The sequence below is a fragment of the Paramisgurnus dabryanus genome, chromosome 1 (genome assembly GCF_030506205.2).
Source record: "Paramisgurnus dabryanus chromosome 1, PD_genome_1.1, whole genome shotgun sequence".
In the NCBI taxonomy this organism is placed as follows: Eukaryota; Metazoa; Chordata; class Actinopteri; order Cypriniformes; family Cobitidae; genus Paramisgurnus; species Paramisgurnus dabryanus.
Window position 1 is genome coordinate 60252665 of NC_133337.1, and position 19220 is coordinate 60271884.

The 19220-nt window shown below is 35.0% G+C and overlaps 1 protein-coding gene and 1 long non-coding RNA gene across 7 annotated transcripts; both read left to right on the forward strand.

Annotated features, from left to right (window-relative positions):
* The first annotated feature begins 5493 nt into the window (after positions 1-5493).
* Positions 5494-7248, forward strand: LOC135720513 (uncharacterized). The gene is made up of 2 exons (XR_010521302.2): positions 5494-5757; positions 6441-7248. It is a non-coding gene; the product is annotated as an uncharacterized lncRNA (long non-coding RNA).
* A 1652-nt stretch (positions 7249-8900) lies between these two features.
* On the forward strand, positions 8901-19136 carry LOC135720515 (tectonic-3-like). 6 transcript variants are annotated; one of them, XM_065242671.1, is made up of 16 exons: positions 9218-9426; positions 9745-9882; positions 10495-10675; positions 10778-10892; positions 10980-11080; positions 13833-13945; positions 14935-15043; positions 15118-15230; positions 15788-15826; positions 16010-16084; positions 16695-16814; positions 16899-17006; positions 17301-17404; positions 17536-17683; positions 18689-18823; positions 18984-19136. In XM_065242671.1, the coding sequence occupies exons 1-16, from the start codon at positions 9370-9372 to the stop codon at positions 19134-19136; spliced, it is 1809 nt and encodes a 602-aa protein (XP_065098743.1). In that variant the 5' UTR covers positions 9218-9369. The 6 variants fall into 6 exon arrangements, with proteins under 6 accessions (XP_065098740.1, XP_065098741.1, XP_065098742.1 ...); XM_065242672.1 differs by having other exon boundaries at positions 9748-9882; XM_065242673.1 differs by lacking the exon at positions 9218-9426 and adding an exon at positions 9479-9496 and having other exon boundaries at positions 9751-9882.
* The last annotated feature ends 84 nt before the right edge of the window (positions 19137-19220 follow it).

Below are 19220 nucleotides of genomic sequence, written 5' to 3' on the forward strand. Positions count from 1 at the left end.
TAAAACGTCTTAACTCGGAAGGATCTGGACTGGAACACAGGTCATTTCATCTGAGATCAATCCGCACCTAACAGCCTGAATCACTTACTGATTCACATGACACAAGTCATCAGCCGTTTCCTCAAGTTCACGTCAGGTAAGTGTTTGTAAATAAATGTTAATTTTAGACTATATTAATTGGCAAAGACGCAAATACTCGACGTTTTTGTAAAGATATAAGTTATATAAAGGTGTGTTATGTTATGTGTCCGAGTTAAAGTGGGGCTATTTTAGTTAAGATTACCGGACAGGGTTTATTACTATATCTTAATTATAATTGGGACATTTTTACAAACAAACCTTATAAAATACAACACTGGCGTGCATTTTGAGACAAAAGAATAGCACTCATATGTTAAGAGATGTCAGTATTTTAGTCAGTGATAAGCCCTGTCCGAGAAAACAGCCCAATAGTGTTTAATTCAATTACGTGTGATGTCTGAGGGAAATTTGGCAATTTTAGGGTATAAAGTCTTTCACCGTCAAGCTTTATTATATTAAACATGTTTTTATGTATGTATTTATATTCCTCTGTTTATCAAACCAGAGCGGTGATGATGTGGAGAGAGGCAGAGAGGGATACATGGCGAAAGAAGTTCTCCTAAATGGCCCTGGAGATGTTCTGACTGATTTTGGAGTGCTTTTGGACTGTTTTATGCCCTCTATTTAGAGAAGAAATGTTCAGTCTGTATGATAAGTGAATAAAGCTTTTGTTTTTATGTGACTGAAGTTAATTATTTGTTAACAACACTAGCATAAATTATTTGAGAAATAATTTTAAAAAGTTTATTAAGTATTCCCAAATAATAAATATTAATTGAAGTAACACATAAAACATTGAGTAAATACTTAAAATTTAATTGACAGAGTCTTTGCTGTAAGTTTTTAAAGATTCAACTGATTAAAACATTTTAGTTGAATGAACTATAAAGCTAGTTGAGCAAACATACTTTTTTATATTTGAGTCAAAATTGGGCCAACTAAAAAACATCAATCCATGTAACACTTTGGAGTCAGAAATTGAGTGAACGTAAAATTTCTGTGGAACTAGTTACTAAAAAATAATTCATTGAGCCAACAATTTATTTTTTACAGTGAGGTTTTCTATTTCATTATGTGATGCACCAGAGGCAAAACTATATCCAAAAATCAATCAAATTTGGTTTTATCAATAAAATTATCTAGGATCCACAACAGACATCAACATGGATTGTTTTCTTATCGGTCAGTTTTTGCAAGCATAATTCATTTTTTTATTTATAAAAACTGTTACCACAATATTCCAAGCTTAATTTCCATATGGCTAAAAATGTTGCAACTCCAAAACACAGTACAAATTAAAAAAAAAGTTCACTAAGTGACAAAAGACTAATGCCATTAATGCCAATAAAATACCATTTCAACCTTCTGTTTTTATTAACTCACACATAAACAGTCTCTACAAAGAGTGTCCTTTTACACACACTCCCTTATCAGGCACATGTTAACTTTGTACTGCAGCTCAAAGTTATGAGATATTGGTATAAAAAAGTCACAAAAATGCAGAGGTGTAAAGTACTCAAGTATTTTTACTTTACTCAAGGAAATGTTTTTCAATGTGTACTTTATCAGTGTGTTTTTCTTGTCTTTTACTTTACTACATTCTGATGCATAACTTTATACTCTTTACTCGACTATCAAGTTAAATACATTAATATCTGGTACTAACTTATGTATAATTTTATATTTACTTGAGTAAAAAACTCAAGTACTAGATTTTTTTTATGTAACTTTGTATTAAAATATATTTATTGTGAAATTTAGTGGAATAAAAAGTTTGATATTATGCTTTAAAAGTTATTAAAGTAAAAAGAAAAACACCCTAATAAAGTGCAGATACTTAAAAAATGTACTTTTATAAAGTAAAATACTTGAGTACCTCTGCAAAAATGTAATCTTAATTCCCTGTATTTATCCACATATTAAATAAAAATCACTGATTTAAAGCCTTTAGGTCTGACAGAATAAACGCCTTATGAGGCAAGAGCTTGATGACGTGTATTCATTTATTGGGAAAAATAAAGCACATCAAAGATGAAAAAATATTGCAAACATTTAAAACTTTGACATTATGGGGAAAATAAATATGTTTAAGTAAAAATTAAAACAACTTAATTTAACTAAACATACTTCCCAGCTTATTGTTTCCTACTTAATCACTGTAGACACATAAAGACTGTTTGTCATGATTGGGTAGGAGTGACTGGACGCAAACGCAAAGTTAAAAATAAATAACATTTAATAATAAAAACACGAGGGCTGACATGGTGAATACAGGAACACAGGAACATCCAACACAGGGAACAGACAGGGTTGTAATGACAATAATCCGGCAACCGGTGTGACAGAAACAAGGCATATAAATACTAAGACAATTAAACACAAGACAGGTGTAGTGTATTGGCGTAATGAGTCAATGAGTGTCCAGGTGAGACGGATCAGTGCAATACACAAAACATGACACGGACTAGCCGTGACACTGTTCTTTTAATTATAATAAAACATTACTGTTCACTGCTATAAAATTCAGTAAAACAATAACATTTGGTTTATGTATTTTTATTGTATGTTCAAGGACTTTTGGACTCAAAACCATAGAGTTATTGATATAAATTCCTTGTGAACTTTATTGTATGACAACCATCCCTGGTCATACTGAATTATTTGTTTTATCTACCATTTTTATGGAAACTGCACCTCATTACTGCAGGGCATTACACCATTTCTATTGCCCAGGATGTATGGATAGAATAAGGAGAAAATATTTCTTCAGTAATTTGCCTGGTAGAAAATTGCGCCAGCCCCACAAAAGATCATGGGTTTAAACCCAGGGAATAAACATGCTAATAAAAATTGTACATGGTAATGCACTGTAAGTCGCATCTGATAAATGTGTCTGCCAAATGCATCAATGTAAATGTATCGACCTTCCCTTGGCTTTGTCTTCACAATAATCTGTCAAAATCAACTGGATCACTTTAGAAAACATTAACCAAACTACTGAAGCTATTTGAATTACTTTTTTGTTTTTGTATTAAACATGGACATCCTATAATCAATAAACATATTTTAACTGAATAAAAAACACAAGATGAAGCCTCCAGAATAATAAAACATGTCGAAGAGGTTAATTTATTATTTTTATTTTACATTAGACCTTAAAAGTATTGTGAGAGTGATTTACAAGCTATGCTGTCGAATCATTCACGTGACACTATGGTGTCATATGGTCTGTGCAGTCTCAAAAGAGGAAGTGCAGTCTTTTTATATATATTACAATAGTTTTGTTATTTAATTAAATTTGATATGGAGAATAATATGGAGAATTTTTGGATTCTAAAAGTTTTAAAAAGTTAACCAGACTTTATCAACAAATGTGTACAGAAAACCAACAGATAAATTGCCTTTTGCAGCTTTAAGTATGGGCAGTCTTTAAAACAGGGATTACCCTATAGTCCGTTTTAAAGAATAAAACGCATTTGCTCAAGAAATATGGACTTTGAAATTAAGTCAAGAGATTAAACCACCACTAGCCCAGTTAATTTTGGAAATGTAAGTAGTTTTTACGAACATACCTTACAAAAAACATTACTGATGTGCATTTTGAGACAAAACAGTGGAAAGGCAATTTAAAGCAGCTCATGCATTTTAGTCTGGTGCTAGGAAAGCCATGTTAGGGAAACTGCCCCATAGGGTATCAGTACATGATATAGATATGCAAATGGTACAAATCCCAAAGTAAACAATGATGCAACTAAAAGTTTAATTCCTTGGCTTGTTGAATTGAATTATTATAATTCCACCTGCTTCTGACTCACAGCTTGTAAGTAGCCTAAGTTTTCATATTTAAAGAATTTACTAGCCTACTGACTAAACCATTATTCAACGGCAACTTTTGAGCAGTGCAGAGTAGCACTTGTTGGTTTTAATGTTTAATAATTCTAAACTTCAATCTGTTACATTCTGCTCAAGCCGCGCTGTTAAAGTAATCAATCAGCTTTCTCATTTTAATGGACTTTAATAGAACCCAACACATCATACTTAACTCAACACTTAACAGTTTTTTCAATGGAGTTTCAAAGCACTATAAACGATCCCAAACGAGGCATAAGGGTCTTATCTAGCCAAACGATTGTCATTTTTGACAAGAAAAATAAAACTTCTCATCTAGGTCTGGTCCTGTGATGCGCCAGCGCGCCCTCACGCAATACGTCATGACGTTAAGAGGTCACAGAGGACGAACGCGAAACTCCGCCCCAGTGTTTACAAATGTGGAGAAAGAGGACGTCCCGACATTGTTGTATGTGGAGTTATACTAATTAATGTCTTTGTGTCAGTTTATTGTTTAAAATGGTCCGCAAATGTGCGTTTCATGTAACACGTGACCTCTCTACGTCACTACACATTTACGTGAGGTCGCGCTGGCGCATTTCAGGACCGGAGATAGACAAGAAGTTGTGGTTTAAAAGTGCATATTTTTTATTTTTCTTGTCAAAAATGACAATCGTTTTGCTTGATAAGACTCTTATGCCTCGTTTGGGATCGTTTATAGTGCTTTGAAACTCCGTTAAAAAAAACTTGAGTTGAGTATTAAGTGTTGGGCTCTATTAAAGTCCATTAAAAATGAGAAAAATCCGGCAATGTTTTCCTCAAAAAACATAATTTCTTCTCGACTGAACAAAGAAAGACATCAACATTTTGGATGACATGGTGGTGAGTAAATTATCTGGATTTTTTTTTAAGAAAATTGACTAATCCTTTAATGCGTTTCAGGGAGGCAGGGGATAAAGGAGCAACAATAAGGTGAAAAATAAAGTTTTTTTAACCATAATAAATCACGCGAACATATTGAATTACACCAAATACACAAAATAACGTTGTTTTTAACAATGTAATATGCTTTTTAGTGCAATACAAACAAGGATGTAACTTTGATTTGAGAAGTGGGGGACAAGAAATGGGGAAACTGTTTTTGAATTGAATCAAATTTACTGTATAAGTTGCCCGCCAGTATTTTTTGTGAAAGTTATTTTCAGTATTTTCACAAAGTTTCACAAAATGCCTTCCAGGAAAATGTTCTTCAATAAATATATAAACATACAATATATTTAAAAGGAAAGAACAGACTTTAAGAAAATGTTTTGTTTGGAAATCAGAAGCCACTTTTGTAAGTTTTGCTTGCTGAAATACAGCATTACTTTGGAACTAACTTTTTTATTATTATTATTTGTATTTATTTTTTATTGTAACCAGGGGCGGCGTTTGCGTATGGCAGGGTATGGCAGACAAAACACCAGAAATCAACATGCTATAATGAAGCTCATTAAAAATAAAGTTAAATATTTTCAGTAGAACATATCTAAACATTGGTACATCACTAATATGGATAATTTACGCGTGTGCTCGACTTCATGCTATTCACCTTATTTTTCACGACAACAAGGGCGGCGCCATTTCGCTCATTTTGTCAACGTTCTTCCGGCCGCATAGACGATGAGCAGCTGAGGCAGTGACTGAAGGCGACGTGTTAAGCTTAAAAAGCTCACTCGAGCGCCTTTATGTTTCTTTCTTACCAATTTTAAGCCAACTGAGGAACACCCTTATCCCAATTAATGGTTCGACTACGATGTTCCGGTAACTTTAAACCACGCCGGGTGTTGAAAAGGTGGCCAGTTTCAGGTAAGCTATCTTAGCTAACTTTGTGCTCGTTCGCCTAAAGTTAGATTTGTGAAGTCCGTTCTACAAATACACTTAAGATCAGTAATGTTAGTTTATAAAATGCAACTATTTGAATGGTTTTAATTGTCCACCTATATTTTTATATTTACGATATACAACGAGATATTATAGTACATTGCATTCTTACAGTAGCCCACGTGATTCCTACAAGTTACTGAGATTTCAGATGCTAGAATGTCAGTTCATTTCTCATTCAGATATTGATGATAATGACCTATTAAAGGCGGAGTCCATGATGTTTGAAAGCCAATGTTGATATTTGAAATCACCTAAACAAACACGCCCCTACCCCAATAGAATCTGGACCTTCTGTTGATAGACCCGCCTCACACATACGCAAACCGGCATTTGATTTGATTTGATTGGCTATAAGTGTGTTTTGGTAGTCGGCCCGTCTCCTTTTCCAACGCGTTTTTCAAACATCGTGGACTCCGCCTTTAAACAACGTATTATTTAACACTGAAGTTAAAGGTTGTGTGTATAATGTTTTTGTCTCTTTTTAATGCATCTCTCTTACACACTGTTCTGTTTAAGTATGGGTGCCATTTATATATTAAGTCTCATGATGCAAGTTTATTTTAAATACTAACATAAAACTGTTTATGGTTATATTGTTTTCACAGATGCATTGATGTTTAGTGATGCAGTGGACAACTGTGAGGATGATACAATCAACATGTTCCTAAACTGTGATGCAGAAACACAATGGGAGGATCAATCCGTCTCTGACCACAACTACACTTTAAAATCACAACTCAACCTGAAGCAACCTACATCTGATATGGGAAAACACTGGTGCGGTTTCCCGGACAGGGCTTATCCTGGTCCCAGGCTAAAATGCATATTTGAGCTACAATAATTTAAAAACACCTTTTACTGACATACCTCAACATATATGAGTGCCATTGTTTTGTCACAAGATGCGCACCAGTCTTGTTTTTTTGTAGGGTTTGTTTGTAAAAACTAAAATGTCCTAATATAATTAAGGCCTAGTCCTGTAAACCCTGTCCGAGAAACTGCTTCAATGTGTTGAGCTGGCACAAATGTACAATGTACATATCTCTACTGAGAAACAACCATCTTTGTCAGCTTTAAACAGGGTTGATATTGCATCCATTACACAGTCGCCAAGCACTTTACCAGTACATACACCAACAGCTTCCAGATATACGCTTGGGATCAGCTCCTGATGACTCCGATAAAGCTGTGTCTTAATTTATTGCAGGGTGGTCTTGCTTTACCTGTTGTAAAGTTACATTAAACCTTCATATGTGATCAGATGTCATGCAGTGATATTAAACATTTACAGTGTGATCAGATGTTGTGCATTTTAATTAAACCTTTACAATGTGATCAGATGTTGTGCAATTATATTAAACCTTTACAATGTGATCAGATGTTGTGCATTTATATTAAACCTTTACAATGTGATCAGATGTTGTGCAATTATATCAAACCTTTACAATGTGATCAGATGTTGTGCATTTATATTAAATCTTTACAATGTGATCAGCTGTTACCTGTCATGCAGTTATAAACATTTACTATGTGATCAGATGTAACCTGCCATGCAGTTATATAAACCTTTACAGTGTGATCAGTTATTATCTGTAAGGAATTTCTTAAACCATATGTGAGCTTTGTAGATTCCACTTAAAAGGATTTAAGTCTCCTGATTTGAAGGAATAAGTGTTGGCAAGTTTGCAAATGAATTCTATCATGGTACCACATAAAAACGAAATAGTTATTGGACTGGCTAAGGTGCACATTTGCTATAAAAAAGACCAAATCACTGTGTAAATATTGGTAGACATACTTTTAATAATTTTCAATGCTGCTCCATCAACTCCTGACAGGACGAGGTAATTAAATATGCCAGGTTACTTGCCGCGGCCGCTTCATATCGTCTAACCACGAGACGATTGATGGGACAATATAAGACTATCCGAGCGTCGTATGAAGTTTTAACCGTGCTCCTAATTTAAAACATTTACAGCAGTAGCGATATTTGTCATTTCACTAAAGTTATAGTGAACTACAAACAATCTTCTAACCACCAAACTAACCACCGAATGCACTGTGCCATATTAGCAGCGGAAGTCGGTTGACAAAATGCGGAAGAGCGAAGAATTAAAAAGGGGCGTGGCGGAATAAGGTGAATAATACAGAACCAACATTTGGATGACATCAACGTGCCGCGAGAGCGGTCTGAAACTCTTTCTCGCCTCACCCTCGCGGTACTTTGATGTCATCAGCCTGTCGTTCTTGCAGCTCAGCTTGAATTGTGCAGGAGGTCTCATAATGACCGCTGTTGTTATCATCTTTATTTTCGCAAGTAAACTCCTTTTTTTGTTTTATCATTCAAACAGACTCACGGTTCTCCCCCACACTCGCGCAATGCATATTGCATACATTATTCCAGAAGTAAAATGATTTGTTCTCTGTGGATAAATGAACACGTTCTCTTACACTGGGAAATTGTAGCGCAGTCGAAGTGAATTGCAAACGTCATCAAAACGTTGACTTTTATGTTTAGTTAATAGTTTATTGTTGTAATATGCTGATGATTTGTGAATATAATGCTCAGTTAACTGAAATAAACCAGGCTAGATGACTTTCGCAGCCTGCAGCCTTCGGATGGAGAAACGGCCGCTGTCTGTCGTGGCCGATACAGGAACAGCAGTACCATGGTGCCACCAAAGTCCTTTCAAATTTGCCTAGTTTTCTTATAAATATCTTCATTGTGATATGGGCATTAAATATTTGTATAATATCAAAGGAGAAACAATCTTGTACATGTCAAAAACGTATAGGCATAACGTTACTTGATTTGTCTTGTGAAGCTGTGTTTCCGCAAGCAAACAGTCCACATTTTGTTAACTGTTTAAACAAAGCGTTGCGCCGGCTTTTTGCAAGAATAGTTTTTTTGAAACAACGCAGTGTCATCTAATATCTTAAATAGGCCATCTTTGCTTAGTTTTACTTCAATGTATTAATGTACTTTATATTTAAAAATATATCCCCCAAATCAAATGAAAAGTAGGTGTCGCAACTTATTCGTACATTACGGTAAATGCAAAAGAAACCCGGAAGTGCTCATAGATTGTATTTCCTTAACGACGGTATCTGAGACGCTGATAAGAGTTCCTTGTGTTTGTCATGCATAACGAAATAATACATAACGGAGTTTTACATTCATTTAATTACAGCGAAATGACATGACAGCTTTTAGGAACATTTCTGATGACGAGCGCAACGCTATTAGTATCTGAGGAGTTTAGCATCATCTTTCACAAATGTCGACACATGTTTTCCGTTGCATTTTAATTCTTAATGCGTTTATTTTTCGTGCAGTGACTAATTTTCAGGACACGCAGAATGTCACTGTTCAGACTCCAGTGAACACTGATCTAAGTGAATACATTTTTAACGTTACGGATATCCCACCTGCATCCACTTACCAGTCACCGACAGCAACACCTACTACTTTCAGGGCAGAATCAAACTCGCTTGTTCCATCTGCAGTCGTCGACCCAAACGCCACATTGACAGATGGTATTGGGGTCTACACCAATGATTCCATTACAAAGCACATTACTAATCCAACTGGTGAGTAGGAAATGGTTATTTTTTTCAGTCATTTTTTTTTTTCAATCAGAGCACATTACTAATCCAACTGGTGAGTAGGAAATGGTTATTTTTTCAGTCATTTTTTTTTTCAATTTTACAATTAAACATATTTATCCAAAATACTTATTTTAGGGTATACGAACTATACTTTAATCCGATTGTGCATTTGTAGTTTTGATTTATTTTCCTTTCTCAAGTGACTTATTTGCAGAAAACTGCACAGAATTTTACTGGTCAGAGTAGTGATTACTGATTTGATCAAATACCTATTCACCTTCACTGGTAACCCAATAACAGCAGAAGCAGCAACCAGTGAGATCAGGACTGAATCAAACTCATCGGTTTCATCTGCAACGTCACAGCCAAACGCCACATTTACTGATGGCGTTGCTCATCCCACTGATGTCTATACAAGGTCTATTACAACCTCTTCAGGTGAGTTGAAATACTGTATATTACAAATCCAGTCAAAAAAAAAAAAAACAGTGTGGGCCATCATAGTTCACCCAAAGTCTAAACAAAGGAATAGAACAAATATATGTTGCATAAATTGTTTATTTTAGGGAAAAGACCTGTTCACATCAAAAAACATTTTTTTTTGTTTAACCAGGATAATCCCATTGAGATCAGCACAAAAAGTTATACATAAAACAAATATAAACACTATCAAACAATTAATACATATATAAAAGCTGTGGTTTTGAAAACATTCACGTTTCTTTTAAATTAGTCCATGGTAAGTTTTTTAAAATGTTCACCGAAGGTAGTATTTCTAACTTTTCAATGCTCCGTAGCTAATTGTATAAAAAGGGGCACAGTAGGAGAAAGCTTCTTTGCTGAATTCTAAAAAGACCTCTGGAACAGTTAAAAGCAATTTAGCTAAAGATCTGGTTACAGATATACAATTATAAGATAAGAAATTACAAATGTATTTTGGTCATCTACCTAACAAAGCCTTAGTCGTAAATAATGACATATGTACTTTTTTTCATAAAGCCTGCCGAACAACTTTGTAATGAATTTAAGCTCTGACTGCGTTGTCCATAGGTTATGCCTGACCTCCCGTATGTTCTTCTGTGTCTCAAAACAATTCCCTTCATTCATGTACCAAGTATCTTATATACAAAACCTTCAACAAGACACATCAGTGTGGTCAGAGACAGACAATGGAACCTGGCAGCTGGGGCGCTGTTCCAGTGCTTTCCAAAGGTGTTTTTTTGCTGTTCAGGTGCCGTTGCTTTGTGCATTAGGGTACTGTCATTTTGAAACAGAAAAAGCTAGATTAATTAAGGTGTGTTTTGCTGAAAAATTTATTTTTTCTGTCCGACAGGCTGCTTGTGTGATGTGACACCTGATTTCTGTGACATTGGGTGCTGTTGTGATGGCATAGACTGTGGCCTCCTAAACCTCAGCTCTGTTTTCAATGACTGCAACCAGGCCTTAGGGTAATAATCATCACACCAGTTTTATCAAATTTATTCAAATTTTATCAAATGTGATTTTATACACCTAATGGTCTTTTCCACAAAAAGGTCTGGTACATGTCTTGAGAGCTGGATGATGTTTACAGCCAATATCAATCCATTGCTGGTTACACGCTCCGGAGACTTGTTTTGTGTTCAGAAAGAAGAGGGTAATTTACAATGCACTACCACACATTTTACCATACAAAAGAGAAAGACCTTTTAAGTGTACATTATGAAGACTGTAAGCTTTAAATTTTTTATGCTTTGTGCACATCAAATTTACAGTCCCTGTGAAGTCAGATATTAAATGGGTTCTGAGTTTGTCACACCACAGAAAATGTGTTATTAACCACCCAACAAATTTGAATGCTGGAAAAAACACACCAAGTAATATAATAAAATAAGTTATTAAAGTCTTGGATAAATATGCAGCGATCTCTTCTCTTAAGCAGTAGGGGCGTGCCCGTCTCTCATAAATTTTAAATACAGCTACAACCTGAATAGATGCTCACTATTAGTAGTTTTATGTTTCAAGTTTGTTTATTTATAAAGCACATTTAAAAACAGCGCATGGTCTGAGCAAAGTGCTGTACAATGATGAATAAAAAAGAAATTAAAAGAAAAAAGGAATACATAAACAAAAAACACAACTAATAATAAAAAGCAGTAATAGTAATAAGATAATGGTAAGAAACAAATTTAAGAGTACAGTATAAAACCATAGGTGACAGAATTCATATACTTCACACAGTATTAAAAGTTAGTGAGAAAAAAATTATGTGATAACATGGTTTTAAAAGCAGTTAAAGATGGAGCCATTCTAATGTGTGTAGGTACAGGAGGAATTTTGGTGGCGAAGAAGCTTAGAGAGATGGAGAGGTGCTTAACTATTTAGAGATTTGTATATGAATAGCAAGGTTTTAAAATTGATACGGTATTGTACCAGAAGCCAATGTAGTGATTGTAAAATAGGGGTGACATTTATCAGATTTTTGCTGTCCTTTGAGGAATTTAGCAGCAGCATTTTGAAGTAGCTGAAGAGACGCCACAGATTTCTTTAAGATGCCGCTGGGGATTCCAGTAGTCCAAGCGCAATGTAATAAAAGCATGGATGGCAACCTCCAGCATCCTTTCTGAAAGAAATGCCGTTATCTTAGCAAGAAGTCTTAGTTTGAAAAAGCTAGAACTTACCACAGCATTGATCTGTTTCTTTTCAGGTAATTGTCAAGTAGCACTCCTAGATGTTTTGCACAGGGTGTGATGGAATCAGAGAGACTATTCAGATTAAAGTTGTTAGTGTTGGATTTATCATTTGGACCAAAGATAATAACTTCAGTTTTCATTTTATTTAGAAAAAGGAAATTGTGAGAAAGCCAGGTTTTTAACTCTTCTAGGCAATCAACTAGAGAATTCAGAGCAGTGTGGTCTTTGCAGGTAAATCTTTGTATCGTCTGCATAGTGAAAAGATAACACATGCTTTGTAAAAATGTAGCCCATAGGTAACATATAAAGAATAAAGGGCAGGTGCAAGGATGGACCCCTGAGGTACACCGTAGGACAGTTAAGCTATGAAGGATGAGACGTCACCCAAAGGGACACAGAATCTGTTTGTCAAGTATGAATAAACACATTTGAGAACATTACCCTGCAATTCCACACAATGTTGTAGTCTAGACAGTAGGACTTTATAATCCACCATATCAAATGCGGAGGAGAGATCTAAAAGCACTAACACAACTGAATCAGTAGCTAGCAATATATCATTAAGAACCTGTAGACGTGCTGACTCAGTGCTATGCATAGACTTAACCCTTGTGGGTTGTTCCAATTCACTACCCTTTCGAGTTGTTCGTGTACCAAAAAGGCCACTGAATTAAACTGCTGTAAAAATCTATCAGATTAATATTTTTTTCTCATTTTTTTTCATAAATCTGTTAATCAGTACTGATCAAAAATACCAAATATTTACAAAATTTCCATGATTTTAACTTTAATTGCCAAGTTCATATGTGATGTCACTGATTTGGGAAAAAACACACAAATTAACAGATTTTCAATACAAAAAGTGATTGTAGACTGGATATTTTTTACCTTTTTCACAGTCTTGGGCATGCCAAAGATGGGTAAAAACATTGGCTTTGATGCATTTTAAGTTTTTGTGCAGCATCAGTTTTTATTTTTTTCTCACTAATTGGTTGTTCGTGGCTTTTTTTGCACCATTGACTTCCATTATAACGACATTTTTTGATTGCAAAGCCATGACACCTTACTATCATGCATTCTTGATACTTTGTGTTTTTTTCTTTTGCAAAGAGGTAAAATTTGTCATGTTTACTGTTGATCACCATGTGGCACCATTAACCCTTTAGTAGGCCTGTGCAAAAAAAAAAAACTTGTGCAAAAAAAAAAAAACTTAATTTATTGCATTGTACATTGTTGCAAAAAAGCCACTAACAACTAATTAGGGAGATACAAATAAAAACTGATGCTGCACAAAAATTTAAAATGCATCAAAGCCAATGTTTTTACCAATCTTTGAAAAGCCCAAGTACTGAGGGTGATTAATAGATTTATGGAAAAAAAATTGAAAAAATATTCATCTGATAAATTTTTACAGCCGTTTAATTTAGTGGCTTTTTTGTACACAAAACAACCCGAATGGGTAGTAAATTTGCCCACGGTATATTGTTGAGTTTGTTTTTTAATTTCAAAGCATTTTCTTAAAATATGTGTCAATATAAGATTTGTCACCAAAGATCATTCCATTTGCTGAAACACAGAGAAAGTTGTGGCCAATTAAAAAATGGCCTCAACAACCCATAAGGGTTAAAACCATTAAAATGTTTCATAGATACTGTTATTGCTGACAAAGAACTGGAGTTGGTTACATCTGCTTTATTGTTGTTTCTATAAATCTAGAAATGCAGTCTGATGTTCAAACTTCCCCTGCTGTTTATCAATCCATTTACCTCTATCCGCTTTTGCTGAGAGAGCCTGCGGCCTTCAACATTCAGAAAAACAACTTTTACAAGGTAAACTGTGATCTCATGTGGGATACAGCTACTAAATCTTGTTCTGTTGTATTGTTTGTTGAAACGTAGACAGCAATGTGTTTTGTTGTTGCAGCAGTCTGGGGAGGAACTTTTCTGTTTAAAAATAAGTTCCTGTGCAAAAGTGTCCATAAGTCCTGCAAGAAATTATTTGTAGGTCTTTAGCCTTTTTACACTAGTGCAATTTCGTTTTAAAATAAAAATGATCTTTATCTATACCCCGTCCACACTTTACACGACTATACATGCACGTTAAAGTTTCAATACGTTTATTGTTTTAATAATAGCTTTGCCTCTTGCGCATGTTGGCAGCCACAGTGTTATAGCTGTTTTAACCTTTTCAGCTGTTTGTATTGAATTTCATAACTGGTCCCTTGGCATGAGTTAATACTGCATGTGACAGAAGTGGACAGGGCGGATCAGGATACATGTTAAAACCAAGCTGGTATAGCATTTATACACCGTGGCAATAGTTGGAGGGTGCAAACCCTGGTTTAACAAAATAAAATCACTTTTACTTTAAAATCAATGTGCAGTCATGTTATATGTTTTCATTAGTGGAAAAAACTTTATTGTAGTACTTAGGCACTAGTTTTGGGTGTTTGTGTCATTAATAAACACAAAATGTGCTTAAAAAGAGTGTTTAAAAAGCTGAAACACTATAAAGCCTGCAGTACCATCTTCAAGTTATTGTTTATTGGTCGATGCGGCTGGTCGTTGTCATTTTTTGGTAGTGTATTGGTCAAATTATGAGGGCTTTAAGAATACGGAGAGGATACGCAATGATCCAGAACACCCAAACAAAAAAATTGAATGTGGGCATCCACAACTTCCTTGATAAAGTCTCTTTTTAGGTCCATCTACACTGCAGCTCAACCCCAGAGTTTTCAAAATAAAACTGTGTCTGCAGCATACATGTACATTCACATGTTTTTAATAATGCAACTTCTTTACTCCCACCTTTATTGCAGGTTGATGACATCATTCTGATATATTTCAACAGGACGTCCATAGTGAGCACTCTTAGACAGCCATCAACAGGCCCAGCTTCATCTGCTTGTGTCAACCGCAATCCTGCAAGTATGTTTAAGACATTATATCGGTTTTATTGAACTAAACATCATAGAGTATGTATTGATTAGAGCTTCTGTCAGGGTTCTTGCGTTCTAGTTCTTTGTCGTGCTCTCGTACGGTGACGACTCAATCTTGTGTGGAGGACAACAGTTTAAGTGCTCGTACTTACTACACAGGGTTCAGCCTACTGAGGGTAAGACTATACATATAACTGCTATTGTTTGTTGATCATTCCTTTTTAAAAAAAAAAAAAAAACTAACTTTTTAGGTCTCATGCTAGCTTCAGTGTGTGGATCACAATATCTACCCATTATTTCTGAAAATAATATTTCTATATACTGTCTATTGAAGTTGGTTATTGAGAGCTAAGCAAGAAGCTTTTCTTTGCAGGTTTTAAACAAAACAAACATTTGACAACCGAATTTCTGTAACCTACCAAAATAATAATAACTGTGTAGTAAGGATACTTGAAATCTGTCTCTTGTGATAAATTGTATGCGTGAAATGCAGTGTCAGCTAGAAATCTTGACAATAACATGTTAAAAGTCTACAGCTATCTCAAAGTTTTTCAATGTGTAAATTATGCAGTAAAAATGGATTCATGGAATTATTTGCAATTATCATTATTAGTTATTTCACTTGATATTTGAATTAAAGTCAAATTTAAGCATCCCAGACACTTAAATACAATACTGTACAACTGTAAAATAATGCATGGTGTTTTTAATGTTTTGAATTGATTTACTTTAGGTTCCTCAGGCCCAAGTAGAGACCAGGCCAGAGCTGTTGGTACGTTATGGTAGCTTCATCAAATGTAACTATATGAAAGCACTTTATATGTTTTCCTATTTTATCACCTATTTGCTATTCTGGCCCACTCTAATTCTCATTTATACATCGCTTTGGAATAAAGCATTCGCTAATCTCTAATTAAAGGTTTAATTGCCAATTTTATGCTTTCCATTGTCTTAGATTCCAATTTCTACAGTCCGTGACTGGCCTGAGCCGCGTGAACAAAATGGCTCATGTTTCAATGTGGTATCAAAGGTTAGTGCAGAGATTTAAGAGTATGCACTTAAAGGGACACTTCACTTTTTTTTGAAAATATGCTCATTTTCCAGCCCCCTAGAGTTAAACAATTGATTTTTACCGTTTTATAATCCATTTAGCTGATCTCCAGGTGCAATGATATTATGCAGCAGCCGAAAATAGTCCCCTTGGTAACTTTCAATAGCAGGGTTACTATTTTCGGGCACGGCGTAATATCATTGCCCTCCTGTAGCCATGTTAAGGCAGCAAAGTCTGTGATTATTACCGCAGAATGAGAGTATAGTTCTTAGCCATATCTGCCTAGAAAATCACAACTTTTAACACGATGTAACTACAGAAGAGTCAAGTTTTAAATAGGAAAAATATCAAAACTCTTTGGTTATTTTTGAGTGCGATGCTAATGGTCTAATTGGATTCAATGGATTATGCTAAGCTATGCTAAAAGTGATACTGCCAGACTGGAGATCGGCTGAATGGATTCCAAAATGTTAAAAATCAAATGTTTAACTTTAGGGAAGCTTGAAAATGAGCATATCTTCAAAAAAGTGGAATGTCCTATATATATATAGTCAGCACATACATGGTCTTCTGTTATTTGTACCCACAGGTGGAATATGGGATTGAGTACACTGGCAAAGGAGAGATTGTAAAGATTACAATGAATGCAGAACTCATTACCGCAAATCCAAACACACAGTTCCTGCAAACTCATACTGTTACATTTCAGGTAACTTTCTACATGTTTCAGTTTCATTTGAATCAGGTACACCTGTACTGAAGCAATTACGGTAGTGTGTTGTTTGTATTGCAGTTGGCCACATCCACTCCCTCCATGACCACACCCACACCAGTGTCAGGTACAGAGGGACTGAAATCTGGATCTCCAGTAATTGTTTGGTTTGGTGGAAAGTCACAACCTGTATCCTTCACTTTTTAGTCAGATTATGGAAAACTTACAAATTAGAAGTTTAATAAAATAAGCTCAGTTTATGACTTACAAATTTATATAGTACACACATACCTGGATACTGTTTCACCCAAGATGTTGGTGTATAGTTTTTCCATTGCAAATGAAAAAACATACTATTATGAAATAATAATATGATATATTCCACATTTTTAAATAAAAATAGCAATTGTTGTTGTTTTTTTGGAGTGGAGGATTTTAGGCGTTTCTGTAATCACGGTGTAAATTCTTTGACATTTGTGGAAGCTGACAGTGTTAAGGTCGTCTGAGAATGGAGAGTGTTTGGCAAGGCCTGCTAATCGCTCCCCTGTTTTTTTCAAACAAAACGTTATGACTGGATGCACCTTCAGGTACTACTACTTCAAGTTTAGGAACTACACAATTCTTTGTAGGCTTAATTGCCGTAATGTAATGTATGATTACAGTATATGTGATAAGAGCAGCAACATGATTATGGTGTATTTTAACTGCTAACTCCCAGGTCCTCGGCCAGTGACTGTGGTGTGTTACGGGCTGAGCTGATGGAGGTTTTATCAGCGGCTGCAGTGCCAGAGCTGATCAGTATGACCACAGGTGATCAGGCAGAGAAGAGTAAAGTCATCTTACAGGACTGCTCCTTACCAGCCTCAGTAAGAGTCTTTAATGGATAAGTATTTAGTATCATGTAATAAAGTAAAAGTTTGTCAAATATTTTAAAATTGTTCATTCAACTCGAATGGAGTAAAAAATCTGAACTACAGAATAGTTATGAAGTACAATGAGCGACTGATCTGGGAATAGTTTTCCTGAAAATTCTGTTGCTTAATTTCTAACAAAATAAAAACAATAAACCTCTTAAAAGATAGGTCAGCAAAACATGATAATGAATCTGTTCATGATTCAGGTAAAATAATTTATAGTGCATTCAAAATAGTGATTTTTTTGCATAATATGTGTGTGTACTGAGTGTAATTATTATGTATATTCAACCACACCCACATACATATAGTAATTTCAGATTTTTTTATTTATATATAATTTTATTCATTTATATATAATATAGAATATATCAAATATAAATAAATATATATATACACATGTAAATGTTTCTTAAATACATACAGTACATGAACAATTATTGTACACACAATAGATACACACAGCACACACTCATATATTATGCAAAAAAATCACTTTTATTTTGTATGCGATTAATCACGATTAATCTTAATCTTTTCCCAGCACTAATAATTTAGACAGCTCACCCCCACTTTGTATGGAATTCTGTTTATAAAAGTGGCTTTTTATTGTCACCACGTTTCTAAGCTTCTGCATTTTTTGACAGAAATGCAATTTAATATACCTAACATATTATCAGTGATGTATAAAGACCGTACAAAATAAACTATTTTTATTTCCTTTGAGTTGTTTTTATCTACATACACTGTGTGTTCCCCTTACATGGAAGTTTGACATTTCACACCGCCATGTTTCTACAGTAGCCCCAAATGAGCAAACCGTATAGAGCACATTATGTCACTACATATGAAGTGTTTGTCCTGTGGGGACTAGCTGGCTATCATTTTGCTAACTTTTCAAAGCTTGCCAACCTCTTTAATGTTTGTTGTTATTGTATATTTTATCTGTTTTAAAAGGAGTTGTGTGAGACGGGCTGTATGCTGCCTATCTCTCTATCGGTGCAGGTGCTGTGGGCTCAGAGGGGCCTCAGGGCCCTGCCACAGAATCACATCCTGGGGGCCAAATTTGTCTTTAGCTGTGATAGACTGAAGGTTAAAGACTTATAAAGCAAATACATTTATTAATATATAAAACTTACACTTGATAAAGTAAAGTTTAAACTTAAAATTTTGGTTTAAGTTACTAATTCAAAATTAGTACATACCATGTAACAATTGTACTTATATTATAACACGTTGTTCTTGTCCACAGTGTCCCCTTCGTTCTTCTATACCTGTGACCGCTGGGGTGGTGTTCACTGAAACCACAGTTTACCCAGAAGCCCCACGAGGGGAACCTAAACCCGAATGGAAGTTTCCGTTTGCTTTTTTCACTGGAGGAGCTGGAGAGTTTGATCAGGAATAAAACAGACTTTTAGCCTATGATGGAATCATTGCTGACATTACTTAAAGATGAAATCTGTCATCATTTTTGCAGTTTAGCTGGGGT